Here is a 23,242-nt window from a genome sequence, read left to right on the forward strand (position 1 = left end):
TATAAATGCTTTATTTGATAGGATGGAATACTAACTCCAGAAAATTTATGGTTAATTCTTTTTCAGTATTAGACATCAATGTAACAGAAACACAAGTTTGTCTAAGTATAGAAGTCTATACTATCAGATTGCCACCTCCTGAGGTACAAACTATTTGATTTCTATAATTTCCTATATTTACTATAAGGTTAATATGTTTTTATTACTAAAATGTTATTTGATTTTAATTATTAACATGGAAGTTGATAGAAAAGTTTTTGTTACCAAAACACATGCAATGTTCCCTCTTGCAGGTAGGATTGACACATATATATTCATACATACGTATGTGGATACAGAAGGGGACTATTTGGAGGGAGAAGCAAGAGGAGAGAACCAGCAGGAGTGCAGGGTAGACAAGAGAGACTCATGGGGCAACCATGAACAAAGTACAAGTAGACACTTAGACTAAATAAATGTCTTAGCGAAGCACGGTGTTTTGTGCTAATGTTTAAAAGGGTTTAGTGGTAGTTCGTTTTTCCTATTTGTTTGTATGGCTTTGGTATTTTGAAACAGTCTCACTTTATAACTCCAGATGCCTAGCAGTTGGTATCTGCCTGGCTGGCCTTAAACTTGTAAGTATCCTTCTACCTCAGCCTTCCGAGTAAAGGATTGTAGTCGACAGATACCATTCCCGGAATTTTTAAAAAATTAATAAATAAAATGCATGCTGCTAAATATTTGACATGTCTATGTTGTTCTAAATTCCCCAATATCATTTTGCTCATTTAACAAAGGATTTATCGTAGTATTCCTGTCAAAATTATCACGAGACACATCCATAATGTCACTATCTTATCTTGTCTCAGCACCCATTTTTGCTGCTCTTTCACTTCCAAATATTAAAAGCAGTTTCATGCCATGGGAACTATACTCATCCTCTGCCCTTGACATTCTAGTAGCATTTTTGCATCTCTTTTTTCCGCATCTGTCCTTATCTTCTATATTACTGATTCCCACAGCCTCTCACATAGAGCCTCACCCATTAGTAGTAACCTGTACATGTTTCCATTACTGGATGCCACTGGCTTTTCGGTAAAAGAGGAGGATGGAGGAGGAAATAGTGATTTTGCTTTCCATGAAACATTTGACAATGCCTAGAAGCTGGTTTTTGGTTACTAACGTGTAGGGAAGGTGGGTGTGATTAGGTACTAGCATCTAGCAGTCTGGAGCAAGGAGAACTTCTGAATGTACTATAAACCGAACAAAACCCACCCCTACCCCAGCAAAGAATTATTTGACACAAAATGTCAATAGTGTTGAGTTAAACTCTTCTTTGGAAGTTCTGTAAGGGGAGCACAGCTACTCATACCCTTGACAAAAAACCTCTCCTCATCAGTAAAGGATTGCAACCCAGCATGAAGATTAGGCAGGACACACGTTAAATGGTGAGGGAGGAAGGAGACAGACACATGCCTCGCCAACTTCATCAGACTCATCAATCCTGTTGATTATGGGGTGACAGATGCTGTTGCTAGATGCCGCTCCTCACTCCAGCTTGTCTTGTATACATCTCTTCCTGGTGTTAAAAATGTGCTGTGTTCTCCAATGACTATATAATCAAATCCCAGCAGCTTATGATAGAGGAGGACCTCATCGAACTGATGCAAGCTCTCCTTACATGTAGTCTCATCTACCATCACTTCTTCCCAGTATCCTGTGTTAATTGTTTCTCCAAGGCAGAACAGTCCTCCATTCTTTCAAGTTTTGGCTCAAACTGTTCTTTGAGCTCTCAGTATGTGTCTCTAGCTCGTCTTTTATGGCATAACTCATCATCACCACTTGTGAAGACTTCACAGCTCTCATGGTTCATCTTTGTTTGTACTGGTGTTTATGCAAGTGTATCATTATGCTGGGAGTGTTAGAGCAAGGGTCTGTGTCTTTCTAACTTTTCTTTCCTGGAAGCTACACAACACTTGTCAGTCACTACTGCAAAATTTTTAGGAACTAAAGTTGGAGTGGCATGAAAGACCAGCTTCTAATTTAAATTATAGGCAACTTCAGTATTTAAAATCTATTCATCCAAGTAGAAATTCCAGTAATTTTTAAAACATTGATCTTTGATCTTATTTAGAGAACTTTTAAAGATAGTTTATCATGATTCATTGTGAGAAATGGTATTTCAGCCCTTCTTTTTGTAATAAAAAAATCCACGTTTTTCCCAATAATAGTAATTTCTCCGTTTTTACACTGTGCTAAATTATACTATTTTTCTAAAACTCAGGTAAGTGTCAAGATAGAAGTTTATATGCATAAACTGCCACAAATTGATACATTCAGATTGTAATTTAATCTGTAATTATAGGAAGGGCATGTTCCAGAAAGGCATTATGTAATATTAACTGTTGCCTCGGAGTTTAATTATATGGAAATTAATACCTGGAAACAAATTTGTGTTTATTCTACAGACATTTATTGAGTATCATTATGTACATATACAAAGTGTTTCCTCCCAAAGAATTTATCAAGGCCAGGAGAGAAGTCAGCATAAAGATGAGAACATTTACAAAATACTCATTAATATTTGCATACCTAAGACATTCAAAATCACATTAACATTCTCAAATCTTCATTGAATAGCACTGCCACTTTGAGCATTCTACTTAACATCCTTTAATCTCAGATTATTTGCAAATTTGAGATAATAGTATATAGCTCATACAGATTTGAGGAGGTTAGTGAGATAAAGTACATCAAATGCTTCATACGACATAGATTCATAACAGAAGGTCAAAATTGTCACAACTAAGCAAATTGAGACATGGGTTAAATAATTCCTGTAGGTCACAAAGAGAGTCAAGATGCAGAGTTTTTCTTTCAACACTGTTTGGCATCATAGTTTCTCTACTTACCCATAGTTTCCGTGGTCACATTTGTGTGTGCCTTGGTAGAATTAAATACTGTTTTAGCCACTGTTCTGTTACTGTGGTGAGACACCATGACCATAGCAACTCTTATAAAAGAAAGCATTTAATTGGGAGCTTGATTACAGTTTCAGAGGCTTAGTCCATTAGCAGGGAGCATGGCAGCAGCAGGGAGCATGGCAGCAGCAGGGAGCATGGCAGCAGGAGGGAGCATGGCAGCAGCAGGGAGCATAGGGAGCATGGCAGCAGGAGGGAGCATGGCAGCAGGAGGGATGGCAGGCAGCATAGCAGGGGAGGAGCATGGCAGCAGGGTATACATGGCAGCAGGAGCATGGCAGCAGGACATGGCAGCAGGAGGGATGGCATGGCAGCAGCAGGGACATGGCAGCAGCAGGGGGCATGGCAGCAACCGGGACATGGCAGCAGCAGGAACATGGCAGCAGGAGGGACATGGCAAAGCACAGGGAGCATGGCAGCAGGGAGGGGCACTGGACATGGGGCATGGCAGCAGGGAGCATGGCAGCAGCAGGAGCAGCAGCAGCAGCAGGGCAGCAGCAGCAGGGGGCATGGCAGCAGGGAGGGGAGCATGGCAGCAGGAGGGGCATGGCAGCAGCAGGGAGCATGGCAGCAGGAGGGAGCATGGCAGCAGCAGGGGACATGGCAGCAGGAGGGAGCATGGCAGCAGGAGGAGCATGGCAGCAGGGAGCATGGCAGCAGCAGGGAGCATGGGGAGCAGCAGGGAGCAGCATGGCAGCAGGGGGGAGCATGGCAGCAGGAGGGACATGAGCAGCAGCAGGGGCATGGCAGCAGGAGGGGGCATGGCAGCAGGAGGGCATGGCGGGAGACATGGCAGCAGCAGGGAGCATGGCAGCAGCAGGGAGCATGGCAGCAGCAGGGAGCATGGCAGCAGGAGGGAGCATGGCAGCAGGAGGGAGCATGGCAGCAGGAGGGAGCATGGCAGAGGAGCATGGCAGCAGGAGGGAGCATGGCAGCAGCAGGGAGCATGGCAGCAGCAGGGAGCATGGCAGCAGCAGGGAGCATGGCAGCAGGAGGGAGCATGGCAGCAGCAGGGAGGGCAGCATGGCAGCAGCAGGGAGCATGGCAGCAGCAGGGAGCATGGCAGCAGCAGGGAGCATGGCAGCAGGAGGGAGCATGGCAGCAGGAGGGAGCATGGCAGCAGGGAGCATGGCAGCAGCAGGGAGCATGGCAGCAAGCAAGCACAGTGCCACAAAAGTAGCTGAGAGCTATGTTCTGATACACAAGCAGAGAGGGAGGGAGGGAGAGAGAGAGAGAGACAGAGAGAGAGAGAGAGAGACAGAGAGAGAGAGAGACAGAGAGAGACAGAGACAGAGAGAGACAGAGACAGAGACAGAGACAGAGACACAGAGAGAGACAGAGACAGAGACAGAGAGAGACAGAGACAGACTTGGCCTGGATGGGCTTTTGAAACCTTAGAGTCCACTCACAGTGATACACTTCCTCTCACTAAGCCACACCTCCTAATCCTTCTAATACTATCAAAGAATTCTACCCCCTGGTGACTAAGCTTTCAAATATATGAGCCTATGGGAGCCTTTCTTATTCAAACCACCACAGATTCCTAATATCTATAATATATATTGAATAAAAATAATGGTTAGATAATGTTGATTGGCTAGTGGTAGAGTTTGATAAGAGCTGTATTACTTTAAGATTCAGGTGAAAGAGAGATGTCTGAGCAAATTTGCCTTTGATGTCATTGGAACTTGTACACTATTTTGTACCATTTAGTTCTTAAATCCTCATCTCTTTCCTCCATTTCTGAAACTGCTTTCTCCAAAGTCCAATCCTATTGATCCTTGGCTTTCCTATGTCTTTTGCCACTTGGATATCACTGTTTTCTAGGTTTCATCTACAGCCAACACACTAATACGTTTTACATGTTCTTGCATAGTTGTGGCTGTGTCCTTTTCAACTCTTTCTCATGACTGTATTGATGACACCCTATATCACTTACTTTTCTATTGCTGTGACACAATACCTTGACCATGCATCTTACAAAAGAGTGTGTTTGGGGTTGTGGTTCCAAAAGGTTAGAGTCCACAATTGTAGAGCAAAGTACAGCACACCACACAGCTTCAGGAATTGACCTAACTGAGGTGATGAAAGAAAGAAGAAAGGACAAACAGACACATGCACAGAAAAGCTAGGTGGAATCAGATGGGTTGTGCTCAGTCTAATGGAGAGCACCAAGTGTAGCAGGAACCTGGAAACCAGGAGCATTTATTCTATACATCTGTATCAAGGCAGTGGGTCTCTGGGAGCAGCTGTACAAGGAAGCAGTTTAGCTCCTCCATAGGAGGTCTGGAGGAGAAAGCTGTGTTTGGTAGTTTCTACATACACTGGGCAATTGTTCGTAAATACTTGTACTTGGACCAGATGAAGGCTTTGCCATGCCTCTGAGCCTCAGCCAGCAAAGGTTAGCTATTCCCTGTTTCTGGGGCCTTAGAGTCTTTGACCTGACACTGCCTTCATCAGCTTTCTGCTGTAGAGCCAGCAGGTGTTAGGCAGAAAACTTAGAGTTCACATATTGAACCACAAGTACAGCAAAGAGCAAACTGGAAATGATAGGATGCTTTGAAACCTCAAAGACGCCCCTCAGTGATACACTTCCTCCAGCAAAGCCACACCCCCTAAACCTACCCAAGTAGCATCACCAGCTGGTGATCAACTATTCAAGCATCTGAGCTATGGGGACATTCTCACTTAAACCATCACACATCCAGACTTAATGCTATCTAAAAGTGGGTGTGTGTATAACCCTAGCTTCACTAACCTCCTCTTCCTTTGTATTTATTGTTTTGCCATCAAAGGACAGTAAGTAAAGACAGTGAGTTTCCTCCATTCAGACTTCATTGTTACTTTAATACTTCCCTTTTTCACTTCCACTGTCGAATCTGTTACCTGCCTTGGTCTCTGCAACGACCTCATCTCCACGTCCAGTATTCTGATTTGGACCTATTCTTTTGCCTCAGCCTTTCAACTAATCTCCACATAGGCCTTGTTTCCCATCTTGCTTCTTCACAATGTCAATAGATTTCTATTTCTAAATCAAACCTTCCCAGCCTAAATATCTCTTAAGTTCTCAACATTGCTTAGAAAACTAAGTTCGAATTCTTTAGATTGTTATGAAGGAGAAGAAATATTTATTTTTACGTACCTTCTCATCAGTTTGATAATTTTAAAATATTGCTGAAGTGAATAAATACAATGGTTAGCATTCTCTTGAGATGTATATTAATAGTTGAGGAATTTCTTAGTGTTCAGTACAGTCTACATTGATAAGGACTAATGCTGTATCTTGATCCTCTGAATAATGTTGTTATGTACTCAATTTGTGTAAGTAGATACATGTGAGAAGCCTTTTACTTTAATGCCTGCCTTTTGGATTGTTTCACATTCTGTTTCCTCTCAAGCCAGTCATTGTACCTGGTGCCAGTATATGAGGATATTCCAGTATATGGCCATCTTTATCCACTTATTCCTTTCTTCCTACCTTCTTTCTTCCTTCTTTTTCTTTTTCTATAGCATAGCTTAGGAACAGATTTCTCACACACAGTGCATCACATCAAAATATTTACCTCTTAAGACTAAAGAAATGGTTCAGAAGCTAAAAATGTATTGCCTTTCTAGAAAACTGAATTTGGTCCTCAAAACTCCTATCAGGTTGCTCACAAGCATCTACAATCCCAGCTGTAGGACACCTACACCCTCTTCTGGTCTTCCTAGGCAATCATCTCCCCTACATCATTCCAACTTAAAAAAAAAAAGGTGGCATTGTGGTGCACATTTGAAGTTTCTCTGGGCCCTTCTGCATGGCAAATAAACAAACAAACAAACAGAAGACAAATAAATAAGTAAATAAATGAGGGAGGAATACATTCCCAAGGTTGTCCTCTGGCCTCCTCTCACATATGCACACATCTCCACATATTTAAACATATACATGGAGATACAAATCCAAGGGATTTGATTTCTATAAGTTAGCACAATAAAATTGACTGGATCAAGCATAAAATACAAGTTCGGGTTTGGAAGATGAATGGGAAAACATAACCTTGGCATACTGTGCAGGGAGAGGTAGGATGTGTTGGAACACTACCTCATGGAAAGTGGGTATATACATGATCCAAAAAATAGTAAATCACTAAAACATTTATTAACCTCTGTCAGTTTGAATTATTTTAATGTTTCTTTTTCTGTGGCAAATTTTCTGAGGACTTACATATTGAAATCTTATTTCCATTAAAAGCTACAGGAGTTTGATATTTCTCAGCATGTTATAGAGGATTTTCATACCAACCAGAATGCTGTCATTGAGAGACACTCCATTTTAAGCAACTGGTGCTACGTTTTGCCCAGGTAAGATTTGAGGTAGTGATGTGGAGCTGGTGTGATGGCCACCTCTCACCGCTGTGACCATAATATCTTACAGAAGCACGTGAGGGAGGGAAGGTTTATTGGGCTCACAGTTTTACTGGGTTCAAAGGATCATGCTGTGGAAGTCATGATGAAACAGCATAGTTAATGTTGTCAGAGGCCAAAAAGCAGAAACAGAGAAGGCCAGGGTGCGGCAGGCTTTATATTTTCCCTTTTATTCTGTCTGGGTCTCCAGGCCATGGGAATGGGATGCTCACATTTCGGGTAAATCTTGAGTTAATTCTTTCTAGAGTTTTTCCTCACAGAGACAACAGGGAGTGTTCCTCGGCAATCTCCCAAGTAATTCTAAATTCAGTTGAATTGAAAACGAAGATTACCCATCAAGAATAGATTCGAAATATAGTAATGTTCTATAATCTGGCTTCCTTAACATTTTGTGTAAAACTATAAACTAATTTGAACTTTGAAAACATAATTATAAGACTATAAAGTACTGGAGTAAGGCTAGAGAGACGGCTCAACAATGAAGGACACTTGCTCTTAGAGACCCTAGTTCAGTTCTCGTCACCCACGTGCTTGCAGAGGATCTGGCATCTTCTGCAAACATGAGAACCCTGGAGCAGCTTTATTATGGAAACAGAAGCTGTAACTTGCCCCCTCTGAATTACTAAAATAATTTGTTTTACATTTACACTTTTGTTAGATCTTCTTTTAATAAATACATAAATTACCAAATCTCAGTATCATAACAGTCCTAATACCAACATTTATGACTCTTACCTAATAATGATTTATTATAATGAAATGTAAACTGTTTTTGTTTGTATTATCCTTAGAAAGAAATAGTTTCTGAGACAAAAAAACTATTAAGAAGGAATTTTAATTTGCTCAGGAAAATTAAGTTTATACATAGTAAAATATTGAGAGAAAGGACATGATTCTGACTCATTCACTTCTTCACAGTCTTCTCACTGGTGGAAGCTTTTGTAATGGCACATTGTTTGCAGTTTGGCTCAATGGTTCCTCACCATTTTGATATTAAGATTTAAAACAAGTAAAGACTGTATAGTAAGCCCACAGTAAGGTCTCTTTTTTGATAGTAAAAGGTTGAAAGCTTTTCATTAAGATCAGGAACAAGACAAGAATTTCACTTACAGCTTCTATTCAACATAGTATTAGAAACCCTAACCTGTGCAGTAGGAAAGGGAAGAAAATTAAAGTCATTGCAATTGGAAAGGAAGAAGGTAACCATTTCTATTGACCAAGAGTTTGATGCTACAAATAGAAAACCATAAGGATCCCATCAAAACCTAGAACTATGAAGTGAATTTTGAAAGATGCATGCCACAGAATCAACTTATAAATATCTATAGTATCTGGTGTGTACTTAATTTCACAATGTGGGACATAGGAGGAGTGGATTCAAGACAAACCTGGATTACGTAGCAATACTGGGTCTCAGAACACCACCAACAATAAGAAAACCAGCAGCATTTCTATATTCATCCAGGAAACAATATCATTCAGAGTATCTACCAAAAAGAAACTGTAGAATGAATCTAACCAAAGAAGTAAAAGTTAAAATTACAGAACACTTCTAAATGGAATTGACAAAGACACAAATTATTAGAGTGAGAACTCAGTCATGGATTAGAAGAATTAGAATTGTGAAAATGCCCACAATACCAGAAGTAATCTATAGATGTTATATAATCACCACCAAATCATGTCATTCTTCAAAAACTAGAGAAAAATAATTTCATATAGAGACAAAAGGTCCCCAGGGGATAAAGCAATCTCAGAAGCATCATACTCTGATTTTAAACTATCCTACAAACTTGCAGTAATTAAAGCAATATGATGCTGGTATATATGCAGGCATCTTAGACGTAGAGAATGGAACAGTGTGTCTGTAGGTAAATATGTAGTTATGATCAATGGATTTTCGTTAATATTTCCATGAAGACAAAATAGAGAAGATGGTCTTTTCCAAAAGTGGTGCTGGGAAACTATATCCACAAATAGGAGAATTAAATTAGACCATTATTTCTCTTTTATATAAAACTCTAATAATTTATTCCTATACAGAAAAACTTTGTGACTTTGATCTGAGATGAGTTTTCTTATATTGCCCAAAACATTGTATTATAGAAGTAGAAATGAATCAGTAGAACTACATCAAACTAAAAAGCTTTTGCACATCAAAGAAAACAGTCAAAAGAATTAGGATCACCCATGAAGAAGGTGAAAATAGTTCTAAACCATATTTCTCATAGAATATTTTATGCTTTTATAATAGAATGCCACATCCTGGATAATTTGTAAGCAATACAGACATTTCCCATATAAGTCTGGAGGCTTGGAAGTCTGAGATCCAAGTGCTAGCACATTAAGTTTCTAGTGAGAGTTTTTTCACTGTATCATTCCTCAGTGAATAGGAAAAGAGAGGGTCAGAAAGACATGCAAAAAGGCAAAAATTACTATTTTATAAGGAACCCAAACATGAGATAATTGCACCAATATATTCATTGTCAGAAAAACCTTTACAGCCTAATTCCATCTTAAAATGGTTAAAATATTAATTACATTTAGGAGGGAACAAACACTCCATCTACATGAAGATATACAAGAACTCAATTCAGTAGTAAGAAAACAACTTGATATTCAAATGAACAAAGAAATAGACATTTCTTCTTTTTAAAGACAGGGTTTCACTGTGCAGCCCTAGCTGTTCTAAAATTTGTTATTAGACCTTGAACTCACAGAATTTCACTTTCCCTCTGTCTCTTGAGTTCTGGGACTAAAAGCAGGTGCCACTACACCCACCTTCAATAGAGAAAAGAAGATATCCAGATGGCCAATAAATACATGGAAAAAAACTTCAGCTGTAACAATAGGAAAATCCAAATTAAAGTCATAATGAGACATCACTTCATGTATGTTGTAAATGGTATTATTAAAAAGAAAAATATCAATAGATGTAGAAAGGGATGTTGACAAAATCCAACATCCCTTCATGATAAAAGTCCTAACGAGAGTAGAACTTGAAGAAGCATACTTTAACGTAAGAACAGCTATATAATGCCAACATCCTAAATGGGAAAAAAATTGGAAGCAGTCACATTAAAATAAAAAACAGAGTGGTGTGCTCTCTCCCCATTGCTCTTCAGCACAGTCCTTGGAGCCCTAGCTAGAGTATTAAGATGGGAGGCAGAGCCTAAAGGGTACAAATAAGGAGTTAAAGTGTGTGCAGACGGTATGATAGTATATATAAGAGGTCGTAAATATTGCACCAGAATGTTAGAAATGATCAACACTTTCAGCAAGGGGCAGGATATAAAATTAATTTATAAAATTAACATCCTTCTGCACACTAGTAGCAAATGTGCTAAGAAAGGCAACCACAGAAACATGCCCATTGACAGTATATTCAAGGAAAGCAAACAAAAGTGGGAAAGAACAGGAATAAACCTAACCAAGAAAGTGAAAGATCTCTTCAGTGAATTTTTTTTTAATTTCTTAATAAATAAAGGGAGGAAGTCACTAGAGAACGGAAAGACCTCCAATATTCATGGATTGGTAGAATTAAGTGTATGAAACTGATTGTCCTACCTGCAAATTCAATGCACTCTCAATTAAACTTTAGATGGTATGCAGACACAAAAACTCTGAGTTTCATATGAAGGTAGACAAGTCATGGATAATGACAGCAATCCTATAGTTAAAAAACAATTCTGGAGGGATTGCCATATAGGACTTAAAGTTATACACCGATAGTAATATAAACAGGATGGTATTGGCACAAAAATGGAAATGTAGATCAATGGAATGGAATAGAAGACCCCAGCTCAAATGTGCATAGTGAGAGCATCCTGATATTTGACCAAGATGCCAAAAATTCACATTGGAGGAAAGACAGCATCTTCCACAAACAGTGCAGAAGAAACTGTATGTACTCATGTAGAAGAAGGATTTTAGATTCATTTCTATTGTCATGAACAAATTTAACTCGAAATAGATCAAAGACTTCAAGGAGAAACTTGAAAGTCTGGAATTGCTAGAAGAAAACATGCTGTACCCTACAAGATGCAGGTGTAGGAAAGGACATTTTTACTAGGGCTCCATGGCCCAGGGATTAGTCCTAACAATCGACAAATGGGAATTTATAAAACTAAAAGCATATGTGTCGTAAAGGAACAATTAAGCAAAGAGGAAATCTACAAAGCAGGAGTGAATCTTTGCCAGCTCTACCTTCAGCAGAGGGCTATGCCTCAGGTATGCAAAGAACTAAGATGAAGAATCAAGAAACAACCCAGAAAAAGGAGTGCTATAACTCTGAAGTGGTTTAATGTAGCAGTTAATGAGAATGTTCCCCCACGGGCTCTAGCATTTGAATACTTAGTCCCCAGTTAGTGATGCTATTTGGGGAGGGATAGAAGAATGTTAGCTGAAGAAAGTATGTCAGCAGGGGCGGACCTTGAGAGTCTAAGCCTCACTACACTTCCACTTCACTATCTCTGCTCTGTGTTTGTAGTTGAAAATATAGACTCTCAGCTTCCTGCTCCTGCTGCTGTGCCACCACTTGCTGCCAAGTCCTCACCATGAGGGACTTGTCCCTGTGACTATCATGATATCACAAGCAATGGACAAATAACTAATACAGGACTTTAGCAGAAAGTTCTCAAAGAAAAACAACATTGGCTAAGAAATGTATTTAAAATCATTCAATATTATTAGCAAACAGGGAATGTAAATTAAACTACTTTAATATTTCATTTTGTCCCAGTTAGAATGGCTAAGATTAAATAAACAACTGATAGTAAATATTACTGAGGATATAAGAAAAAAAGGGAACCATTATTCACTGTTAGTAGGATTACAGACTGATGCAGCCACTATGGAAATTAGTGTAGAGCGAACACATGGTGACACACACACACATGCACACACACACACACACACACACAATCTACCACATGCCCACTATATTACTCCTTGGTATGTACCCCAAGGACTTGATATCCAACACAGAGATACTTGCACAACTGTCTTCATTACCACTTTATTCACAAGAGCTAGAGAACAGAAGCAACCTAGATGTCCATCAAGTGATGGATGCATAATGAAAGTGTGGTACATATCCACAGTGGAATTCTATTCAGCTATAAAGAAAAACTAAGTCATGAAAATTATTTAGGTAAATAAATGGAACAAAAAATATATTCAGTGAGATAACCCACACATGCATTTTAGTTAAGGTCTCCATTGCTGTGAAGAGGCTCCATGACCAAGACAACTCTTACACAGAACAAGATTTAATTGGGGCTGGCCTACAGATTCAGTCATTATCATCAAGGCAGGAAGCATGGCAGCATTCAGGCAGGCATGGTGCAAAGGGGAACTGAGATTTGTATGTTGATCTGATGGCTTCCAGGAAAGAACTGTCTCAAAGCCCACCCCTACAGTAACACACTTCCTCCAACTAGCACACACCTCTTAATAGTGCCACTCCCTGGCCCAAGAATATTCAAACCACCAGTGTGTGTGTGTGTGTGTGTGTGTGTGTGTGTGTGTGTGTGTATTCCATAGATAGATAGATAGATAGATAGATAGAAAGAAAGAAAGAAAGAAAGAAAGAAAGAAAGAAAGATAAAGAGAATATGTATTGATGCAGTCACCCCACAGAGCAGTGTAACACTTTCCTCAGGAGACTTAGACTATTTAACAAAAACTAATGTAAGGCAGGGGCTACTTCTCTTGAGTGATCTGGGAGTCCATTGCTCTTGGCTGCATAACATCTCCCTAAAGCCAGTTACCATGTGCTAGAAGATGCTATACCAGATGCCTAAGGAGAAAATCTACCAATAGTCCTACCCAACTGTAAAGCCTGAGAACCACAATATTAACAGTACTTGCAAGACATCAGTGCAATAGTGGCACTGGTGTCCTGAAGGCATCTAAGCAATGTCTAATTAGAACTGGAGCTATTCAATTGGAGGTAACTCCTGCCTGGTACCGTAAATTTACCCAAGAATCTATAGCTGGAAGGGACCCATATTGTTAAAGTAATATAGATTCTAATTGTCTTCCACATACTCATCCTTATGCTCCGAGATAATAAGTGCAGCTCTCACATCTTATAAAAGAGGCTTCTTTTTGCATCAGAGACTATTAGACCCATAATCCCATACAGAGAATAAGTGACTGTACATCCCCAGCCGCAAGGGAAATCTGTAACACAACACCTGCATGGAACATCAGGGAACATCGTGGATATTTGGGTGGAAAGATTTAGAAACAGAGACTAGGACTTTTTCTGGACAGCAATTGCACCCATGAACATTTTGGTTGCCTGTAAAAAAAACCTGCAAGGACCACACCAATGTGGATTGGAAGAAAAATTCATAAGGTCCCACTTCTATATAAAAGGCTGTAGGCAAAATTGGGAGAACCAATTTTTGGTGTTGTTTTGTGTTTTAAGGACTAGACCCCAGTCCTAAAGCATCAGCAGCAAGCATGCAAAAAGTACAGTATTAATTGGATTCAGCAGGTGATGTATTCATTAAACACACACATATGCACATATATCTAACAGACACAAAAGAGATCATATTTCAGGCAGTGTTGGGAGGATAGGGAAGTTGAGGGAAGAGCAGAGATAGAGTAGAAAGGATGGACATGCTATGTAGTTATGTATAAAATCTTTAAATTTAAAAAGTTAAAGAACAATATAAGTACCATATGTAAAGGGAATGCCAGCATGCTGTTCATAGAATGTATATTAGTACAAATATTGTGTAAAACAATATGGAAATTTCTCACAATGACAAAAGGAATTTTAAAAAAGTAATACCATATGATCATTAATCCTAATAATATTTATATGATCCAAAGGAAATAAAATCAATATGTCAGATATTTCTGCACTCTCATATTCATTGCAGCTCCATTCATAGTAGCTGAAATGTGGATACAACCTCAGTGTCCCTCTAGGTGGAATAGGAAAAGATGTGGCTTGTATACAATGTAGCAAAGTTCAGCCTTCAGAAAGAAGGCAATCCTGTCATGTGTGACAATATGGATAATAAGCCTAGAGCAAATTATATTAAGTAAAGTAGACTAGACAGACAAATTCACGCGATCTTATATGTAGCATCTATCAGGCTGAACTCATAAAAACAGTATGATTGCAGTTACAAAAGGTAGGCTGGAGCTTTGGACAAGACTAGAGAGATGCTCGTTAATGTCAATCTCAGACATTAGGACTGTGTTAACAACATCCATTGTTCAACACTATACTTAGTATCAAAGACTGTTCTTGAAAATCTCTACAAATAGACTTTAAGTATTTTCACCACAAACATATACATATGTGAAGTAATGTATATATTAATTTGATTAAGAGATTCCAGAGCCTATTTGTATTTCAAAGCATGCTAAATATATCTTAAAATTTATATCATAAGATAAAAAGTTTAATGCAATTATATTTTGAACTAGATATAAGTCATTAGTGTGTTGTTTATATTCGGATAGTAAAATATTTGCTAGGTCTGTTGGAATACTTTCTAAATTACAATTTCTCAGATAATATTGAACATTAAGCATTGACATAATGTTGTATCAATTCTCATTTTTCATAGTATGAAAATGGGGCAGATAATAAATTTTCTTCATACTGCACCCCCTGACTGTCCCTTTCATTCCTTCGAAGATTTCCAGAGGCACTGGGATGACCTGGTAGGAAGCAAATATGTGTCACACTAAATTTCATTTGATCTCTTTTCTTGCCATGAAACCTAAGAATAGCCTCCTTCAAAATGATTTACACTGTGTGCTTAATTTATAGTATGGCTATAAACTTCCAGAGGACTGTGGAGATATGAAAATATACTGCAGCATCTACTTCAAAATGATTGACAAGAGGACCTTCACGTATCCTTTGCACACCAGCAATAGCAGATGCTCTCTGTCTGCCTTATGAGCCAAACCTTGGTCATGCCCCATGCTGTCATTATTATGCTGTCATTATTTAACGGAGCACAGTTAGTTGTTTTCAGTTTAGCTTAGAGGGTATGATTAATAAGAGTTCTTGTGGCTGTTTCTTTCGGGTGTTTTGTTTTGGACACAAGTCTCATATAGCTCAGGCTGCCTGGAAACTCATTAGATAACCCAGACTATTCTTGAATTTCTGATGTTCCTGTCTGTACTTTTCAAGTGCTGTTATTATAGGCATAGAACACAAGCCCAGCTTATGCCAAGAATAGGACTGAATCCAGCACTTGCTGTAAGATAGGCGTTCACCTTACAGCTGAGCTGCATTCTGGCCCTCTCATCTTGCAATAAAAGACACATCATAGCTTAGTTGTTGCTAATATGAAACCATGGTGGTGGCAGGAAGGAGGTTGAGATAAGGTCTTGTTATGTAACCCAGGCTAACCTTGAAATGGTCATCCTCCTGCCTCAGCCGCCTTAGTGCTGGATCACCACCATCACAGGCTATAAGGAATTTTCTGTAAAGACTATTGCAAAAACTTAGACAGAAAAGAAAATTCAGAATAGAAAAAAATAAATATGCACACATATTTCCTATTAGAATGTAAGAAACCAGTCATGGGACTCTCCTTAGCCAAGAGCTCCCCCCAGTGTTCTGTGGATGTTATTGGAAGGGTAAAGTTAAAGGTTACTGAGCTCTTCCTTTTTAGAAGATTTGACTTGCACTTAAAACAGACTTCACTGACTTAGGAAAATGACTTTCTTAATATTGCTTTAGGATGTACACAGAAACAGAACACAAGGTGTTTAGGTGGAGCTCTTAAATCTCTCACCACTCTGGCAGCCTGGGATTTAGAAGTAGAAGAGCCATAGTGCTCAGGTAATCCACACTAAACCTACAGTCGACACTTGGCAGCAATTCCCTTTCATTAGGCGCCAGCACCATCGCACGTGTTTCTATTCCTCAGTAGGAAAAGAGACTTTCCTTGAAAGACTGCTTTTGAAGTTTGAAATAATCGGTGTGTATCTTCTCTGTGCCAGGTTGTTCCTTGGTTTTGAGGATGGGAGCAGGTTGTTGTCCACTATTTTGTCTCTACTCTGTATGGGGATGGCAGCTTACACACACACACACACACACACACACACACACACACACACACACACAATTTGTTAATAAAAAAAAAGTTAAAATAGAAGGAAAGCCTTTTAGCTTTGGCACCGGTAGAATATGACATAAAAACAGGAACTGTTTGTCTGTCCTGTCAACATTATCACCTTTGTAAAAATGAGCACTGCCATATCCGGTGGGCAGAAAGCTTCCCGATGCTCTTTAACCATGCTCAGGTACCCTCTCAGCTGCATCAGAAGTCAGCCCATGCAGTTCTTCCCAAGAGTAGATTTGGATGGAGTGTTGAAAAGCTTCATTTCAGATTTAAGATTGAAACTGCCACATTTATGTGGGTTTCCCGTAAAGATGACATATAAGCCATGCTATTACACACAGGAGCTAACCAGGCCACATCTACAGGTAAGGCGCACTGCATCTCATCCAGTTGCACACTAATTACCCCTTTCTTGGGTCTCTCGAATTCTTTTCATGAGCCCTTAGCAGGTCAGCATTTCACAGGTATGGTTTGTTGTTAGTGGCACTCAACTGTTTGCCCTGCCATGTGACATTATTGTATTTCATGTGTAGGCACTCAACTGTTCTCCCTGCCATGTGATCTTACTATATTTCATGCGGTACACGGTAGTTTTTGATGTGTTCTATACATATCTAGATGTGCACAGTCTGGGTTACCGGAGGTTAGAGAGTTTTGTTAGGTGTTCATCTGGACAGATGAACTATGGGTTCAGGCCTGAGCAGTAGCAGTTGGGTGCCTGCTGCCCACTAGGTGGAGTCAGGGGAGGACTTCTCTGAAACCAGCAACAGGAGAAAAGCAGTCACCAGTGGTTGCCTCTGGACTGACTTCAGTAAACCTGCGGATCTGACTCCATGCAGATGGAGAAGTGAAAAAAAAAAAATGGCTGTTTGGGTTTTGCTGCACCCCAGACTTAGCAGAAAAGGGGAAGAAGACACAACTTGAAATCAGATTCTGAATTTTTATGTTTATTAGAGCTGGAAATTTTTAGGAGAAGAGAGTTTTAGAAGCTGGCTTTGGTGGTGGTGGTGGTGATATTGATCTTATATAATACATCTCAAGCAACCGTCCAGATTCACTCCTCTTCCGTTTCCCTTCAGAGAAGAGTAGGCTCCCAGTGATATCAACCAAACATAAACAAGATGCAGTGAGCCTAGACACAAACCCTCGGTCAGCACATGCACATGGTGATTGATTACTCATGTGATCCAGTGCAGCGCCCTGCTCTCACCCTGCCTACTGTAACCCAGCTGTGTTCAGAAGGCAGCATGGGGGTGTTCTTGGTCTTTACCAAGTATACAGCATTAAAACTAGGTGTTAGTTATGCCCAGTTTTGAACCTTATGCAAATGAAAGCCTTGTGTTTGTGTTTCTATGTCTGACTCTTTGCTTTAGAATAGTTTGTGACATCCATCCATACTGTCCCACTATGCTGTTGTGCACTTTCATTTCCATGTGGTTACATGCGTGTTGGTTTATTCATCCAGAATACTGTTGACTGACAGCTGTATTGTTTGAGGGCCATTTGCAATAATGTGGTAGTGAACATTCCAGTGCACATCCTCTAGGCTCGTGTACATGAATCCCATCAATGTAGCATCATTGTATCCCATCAATTGTATGCCAAGTTTAGGACACATGACAGGCTACCTCCCAAAGTGGTGGCATCGTCTTGTGAGCCTCCTGCTGTTGCTCCTTGCCCCTGTTCAGGTGTGGCATTGCCAGTCTCCACCTCAGCAGTCCTGCAGACATGCTCATTACCATGCGCCCTTAATGTTCTTGTGCCTGACTGGTTATGTGTATTGGTCATTTGGATGTCGCTTTGAAGGGCTTGGCTACCAGTTTTCACTTATTCTGACAATATGCTAGGTTTGCTTATAGCTGCGTAGAGCACCTCGTCTCCCTCCATTCCGCAACACGCTCTCTGCCTCTTAATGGTGTTTGCAATAGCAGTTTTAGCTGATAGTCTAAATGACCAGGGCATTTATGGTGCCACACTTTTGTCTCACCTTAAAAAACGCATGTGCACTCCAAAATCATGTATGCTTTTTCATGATGCCATGCAAACATCCAGTTGGAATTTATTTTATATGTAGTGTGATGTGGCAATCAGATTTCTTTGTTAATTATATCTCTGTTTGCCTACTAATGGTACTGAAAAGACCATTCTTTCCCCCAGTGTCCTACAGTAACACCTTCCTCTTACTACAAAAGCCAATGCATATCTCTGAGCTATCATCTATCTCTGATTTATTTATTCTTGTAGAAATGTATACTTGCTGAAATATAATTACTTTTTATCTTTATATCTATAGCAACTAATGTTATATGAGCATTAATTTTTAAAAGATGTTTAAATCTAGTGAAGAATCCTAGCTATTTGTGTGGGCAAGTGAGAGGTACCTGGTGGTTGAACTTGGGGCCCCAGACATGGTAGGCAAGCTCTCTGCCACTGAGCTCTTATCTTCAGCCTCCTTTACTCCTTGACACCGGCTCACTGCACCGTGCGGGTTGCCCTTGATCCTCCCACTTCAGTCTTCTGAGCTGCTTGGATCATAGACCTGCAGCGCCATCCCAGCAACATCTGAGCTCTCCCTGACCCATGAGTCTCTGTAGACATCTCTCTTCAGTTTGTCAGCTTGCGCCTACTCTTAGATACATGCACATGTGACCACAGACATTGTTGAGATCTATGACTTGTCTCATCTCTTCTGTTTTCAAATATACTTAGAAATATTTCAGTAATATTACATAGTTTATGTACTTATGTTTTATTTATATTTATTTATATTTCTTATTTAATAGTTTTAATGTCATGAACGGTCTCTTAAACTTTTATCTTTAATGTCAAAATATTTTCACTGACTGCTCTTTTGAACCCTTCCCTTCTTAAGAGTATCGTTCTTAGGGATGAAGAGATGCCTCAGTGGTCAAAAGAGCACACTTTTAGGGACCCAATGCCTCTAGCTGCTATAAGCACCTGCACACATGCGCTCCTGCAAGCGTGCACGCACGCAGGCACACACACACACACACACACACACACACACACACACACACACACACTACCACCACCACCAGAAAAAACAGAGAGTTTGGAATTGCTTTTATTCCTGATGACTTGAATTTGACATTGTGCATTATAGGTTTCTCAGCTTGTTATCTTAAACGATAAGAACCACTGTGGGGCTGCTGGATTTTATTCAGCACACTCTACTGAGAGCGCTGGAACCTAGCATCAGGATAGCATTGCCTTTCCTTCAGACTCCATGAGCCTGAGCACATTTTGGAAAGCTCCTGTGTTGCATCAAGTCTTGTGGATTGCCTTCTGTCCTGGAGCATAGCTGGTGTATAGCTCTGTGCTTATGCAAAGAGTGCCTCTCTGTTACTGAGCTCGTCATCAGGAGGACTCCACAGGCCACACCAACACTGGAAGCTGTATTTGGAAATCTACCAGGAGCCAAGAGCTGCAGAGACCACTCACAGCCTCTCTTTCTGTGACTATGCTGTGGGCCAGCTGTTTTCACTTGAGTGGTTTCTGCTGACCATGGCTCCCTCTGCCTTGCCTTCCTGTACTGAGCTCTGTGGCCAAGCATCACACCCCATGCCATTTCCTTCAGCATTTCCATTGTCTTCCTCAGATCCAATTTACCAGAGCCAGTGGTATATTTTGTTTTAAAAGTTTGTTAATATTTATTTGGTGTGCATGTGTGTTTTACCTAAGAGCAGGTGCTCTTAACCACTGAACTCTCTAATATCCCAGCAGATGCCAGCTTTTCCAATCTGGTCACATCCACGTCACCTGTCACTAGCTAGCCTATGGACTGTATTCATGGGCAAGGACCACCCCACTGAAATGCAAAACTTTTCAAGTTGAGCATTTGTGGTTGCAGATGAGGCCACTTCCTGAAAAGGGAGTGTGCGAGGACAACTGCCTTATTTGATACCCATATTATACTCTCGAATTTTAGATAGGTATAACTGTTGTGTTGCTTTTCTTTTGAGCACAGTCTCACTATGCAGCTTTGGCTGTCCTGGAACTCACTATGTAGACTAGGCTGGCCTTGAACTCACAGAGATCTACGTGCTTCCCAAGCACTGGGATTGCTTAAAGGCATGTGCCACCAAATCCAGCTGGCGTAGTATGTTTTAAAGTTAAGTTGCTTGCCCAATCCAATCTAAGGAATTGTTGCTGAATGGATATTACATCATGCATTTGTGTTAACTACTTATTGCATACGTCATATTTTAAGTCCATATCTGTTCTATGACTAGTAAATCCAGACCATTGGCTAAGTTCTGATTCATGAATGTATAAAAGCACTTAACTGAAATCCTTGTCTCCACACTGCTGTTGACAGTAAGAATTGATTCCTTGTGGTCTGGCTTTTGTGGTGTGTGTGTCACTGCTTTTATGTGTACTATCTCAAGTAATTCTCAGTAGTGACTGTTGTGACTAAGAATTGCTTCCTCAATGTTACAAAAGGGCCCACAGCACAGGGCACAAGTATCTTAACCAACAGAAAGTTAAATATATTTCTGATTTAAAACCAAAGCCTGACAGATTCTTAGCCCAATAACAGAAAAGAAAAGAAAAGGAAAGAGAAGAAAAGAAAAGAAAAGGAAAGGAAAGAGAAGATGAGTCTTAGATTGGTGACCGAGAGCTCAGGCTTTGAACAGGCTGTCTAGATGTGAATCCCTTGCCACTGTGGAATCGGAGAAGACTTTAGAGGTGACAGTGGAGGTGGTGAGAGGACTTGTCTCTGATTGGACTGTGGGAACGCTCTAGGGTGGAGTCCAGGGCATACTTTCTCAGAGGCCGCCCTTAGCCACACAGGTGGATCCTGAAGCAGAGAAATTAGCAGCCAAAGCAGGTTCCCACAGCTGTGGCCAGCCCTGTCAAGAGACCATTGCTCTTTGTGGTGACAAAAACAGGCTCCACAACCCCTCTGAGCTCTCAAAAGGAAGCTGATCTTCTGCAAAATTAAATTAGTAGGAGTGCTTAGCCTGGCTAGGTTTGCTTTAATTATGGAAAGTTTCAAAAAACACCTAAGAGAAAATGAGTTGTAAGTGAGGTGCAAAATGGGAAATCAGGACGGACTCTTCTTCCTTCCTGTTAACCATTAAAATATCCATATCTACCAGTGTGCCTCTCTAGATAGGTTGAGGTAAAAAGAGATATGCTAAGGCTTAGCAACTCACCACACACACACACACACACACACACACACACACACACACACACACACACAAACACACACACACACACACACACACACACACACATCCTGCAACTGCAACGTCTGGAAATAAAGTAATCCAGGGTGTCACAACCTTCCTATACTAGCAGTAACAGGCAGTGCTGTAAAATGTCTGGGGAGGGGTGAACTGAAAAGCAGTCAGAATGACCAACCAGAGTTTTACCATTTATTAAAGCCAGGTCTGTTTTTGGCACCATACTTGTTCATCTTGCTTAAGGCAGAGCCCCTGGCCTATAAGAACATGGAAGGTGGAAGAATATGTTAGTTTTAAATGACATAATGCACAAGGAAGCAAGTGGTCAAATCCAAACTATAGGCTATCCTCCTGAGCAATGCTCCTGTTTCTAGCAAACAGCAGCCATAATTACTGCTGTATAACAAGGCAGATTAGCATTTATAATGACCAAATGACCTGAAATGATCCGGTTTAGATTTTAACTTGACAAAACTCTTAAAAATAAATCTCTGGGATGAATGAGAGACGGGGCATGACCTGTGTTTGGGTAGAGCAGTGACATTGGACTATGTAGACATGCTTTTTAAATGATGCCTACGATTGAAGAACATTCTACAGGCTCTGCATAAGACAAAATAACATTTTATCTGATATTTGTTTCAAACATCCATTTTGCACCTCACTTATAACTCCTTTTCTCTTAAGTGTTTTTGAAACTTTCCATAATTAAAGCAAACCTAGCCAGGCTAAGCACTCCTACTAATTTAATTTTGCAGAAGATCAGCTTCCTTTTGAGAGCTCAGAGGGGTTGTGGAGCCTGTTTTTGTCACCACAAAGAGCAATGGTCTCTTGACAGGGCTGTGGGAACCTGCTTTGGCTGCTAATTTCTCTGTTTGCTTCAGGATCCACCTGTGTGGCTAAGGGCGGCCTCTGACAAAGTATGCCCTGGACTCCACCCTAGAGCGCTCCCACAGTCCAAATGTCTGGACGAAACAGAAGGACTTTCCCCCACAGTAAAACTTCAAGCATATAGCTCATATAAATTGCCTTTTAACAGTTACCTTAATAGTGGGCCACCATGTATATTTGTAAAACTTTTAGTTTATATAATCTTATCACTATACAAAGTTGTATATATTATATGCCAGTGCTAGGAACTAAAGGTCGACCAAGCTACATCTTCTAACAACCTAGACACATGTGCTTATTAATGAGCCCCTGGCTTCACAAAGCTTCTGTTTGTTGACCATTTGAGAATTCTGTGAATTATTTATGACCTCATCCGTTGTTCACATAGGTCCTTTTTGTTTTTCTATACATTTTGAACATAAACCTAAAAATTTCCTCCCTTTTGTCTCTGTACAGTATTTTAAAAATTAAAACAATGAGTAAATAATACATTGACAACCTAGGGAGCACAACAGTCTCCTGGAAACTCTTCTCACCAGACACGCACTCCTCAGACAGAAAAAAGAGCTGGTGTGAGTGGAGCATATCTCAGGCACAGATTCACATCCTCTCAGTGCTAGTAATTTGCCCTTATCCAAATCTGCCTTGAGTGTTTCTT

At 40.2% G+C, this 23,242-nt stretch overlaps 1 protein-coding gene across 1 annotated transcript in view; it reads left to right on the plus strand.

Annotated features, from left to right (window-relative positions):
- C15H18orf63 (chromosome 15 C18orf63 homolog) overlaps nt 1-23,242 on the plus strand; it is a 37,407-nt gene that overhangs the window by 8,655 nt on the left and 5,510 nt on the right. The window contains exons 6-10 of the mRNA XM_032885492.1: nt 67-143; nt 7,195-7,304; nt 14,966-15,062; nt 15,172-15,257; nt 16,662-16,845. Coding sequence (XP_032741383.1) covers nt 67-143; nt 7,195-7,304; nt 14,966-15,062; nt 15,172-15,257; nt 16,662-16,845 — 554 coding nt within the window. The remainder of the gene's footprint in view (nt 1-66; nt 144-7,194; nt 7,305-14,965; nt 15,063-15,171; nt 15,258-16,661; nt 16,846-23,242) is intronic.

This window comes from Rattus rattus, chromosome 15, assembly GCF_011064425.1.
Source record: "Rattus rattus isolate New Zealand chromosome 15, Rrattus_CSIRO_v1, whole genome shotgun sequence".
NCBI classification, from domain to species: domain Eukaryota; kingdom Metazoa; phylum Chordata; class Mammalia; order Rodentia; family Muridae; genus Rattus; species Rattus rattus.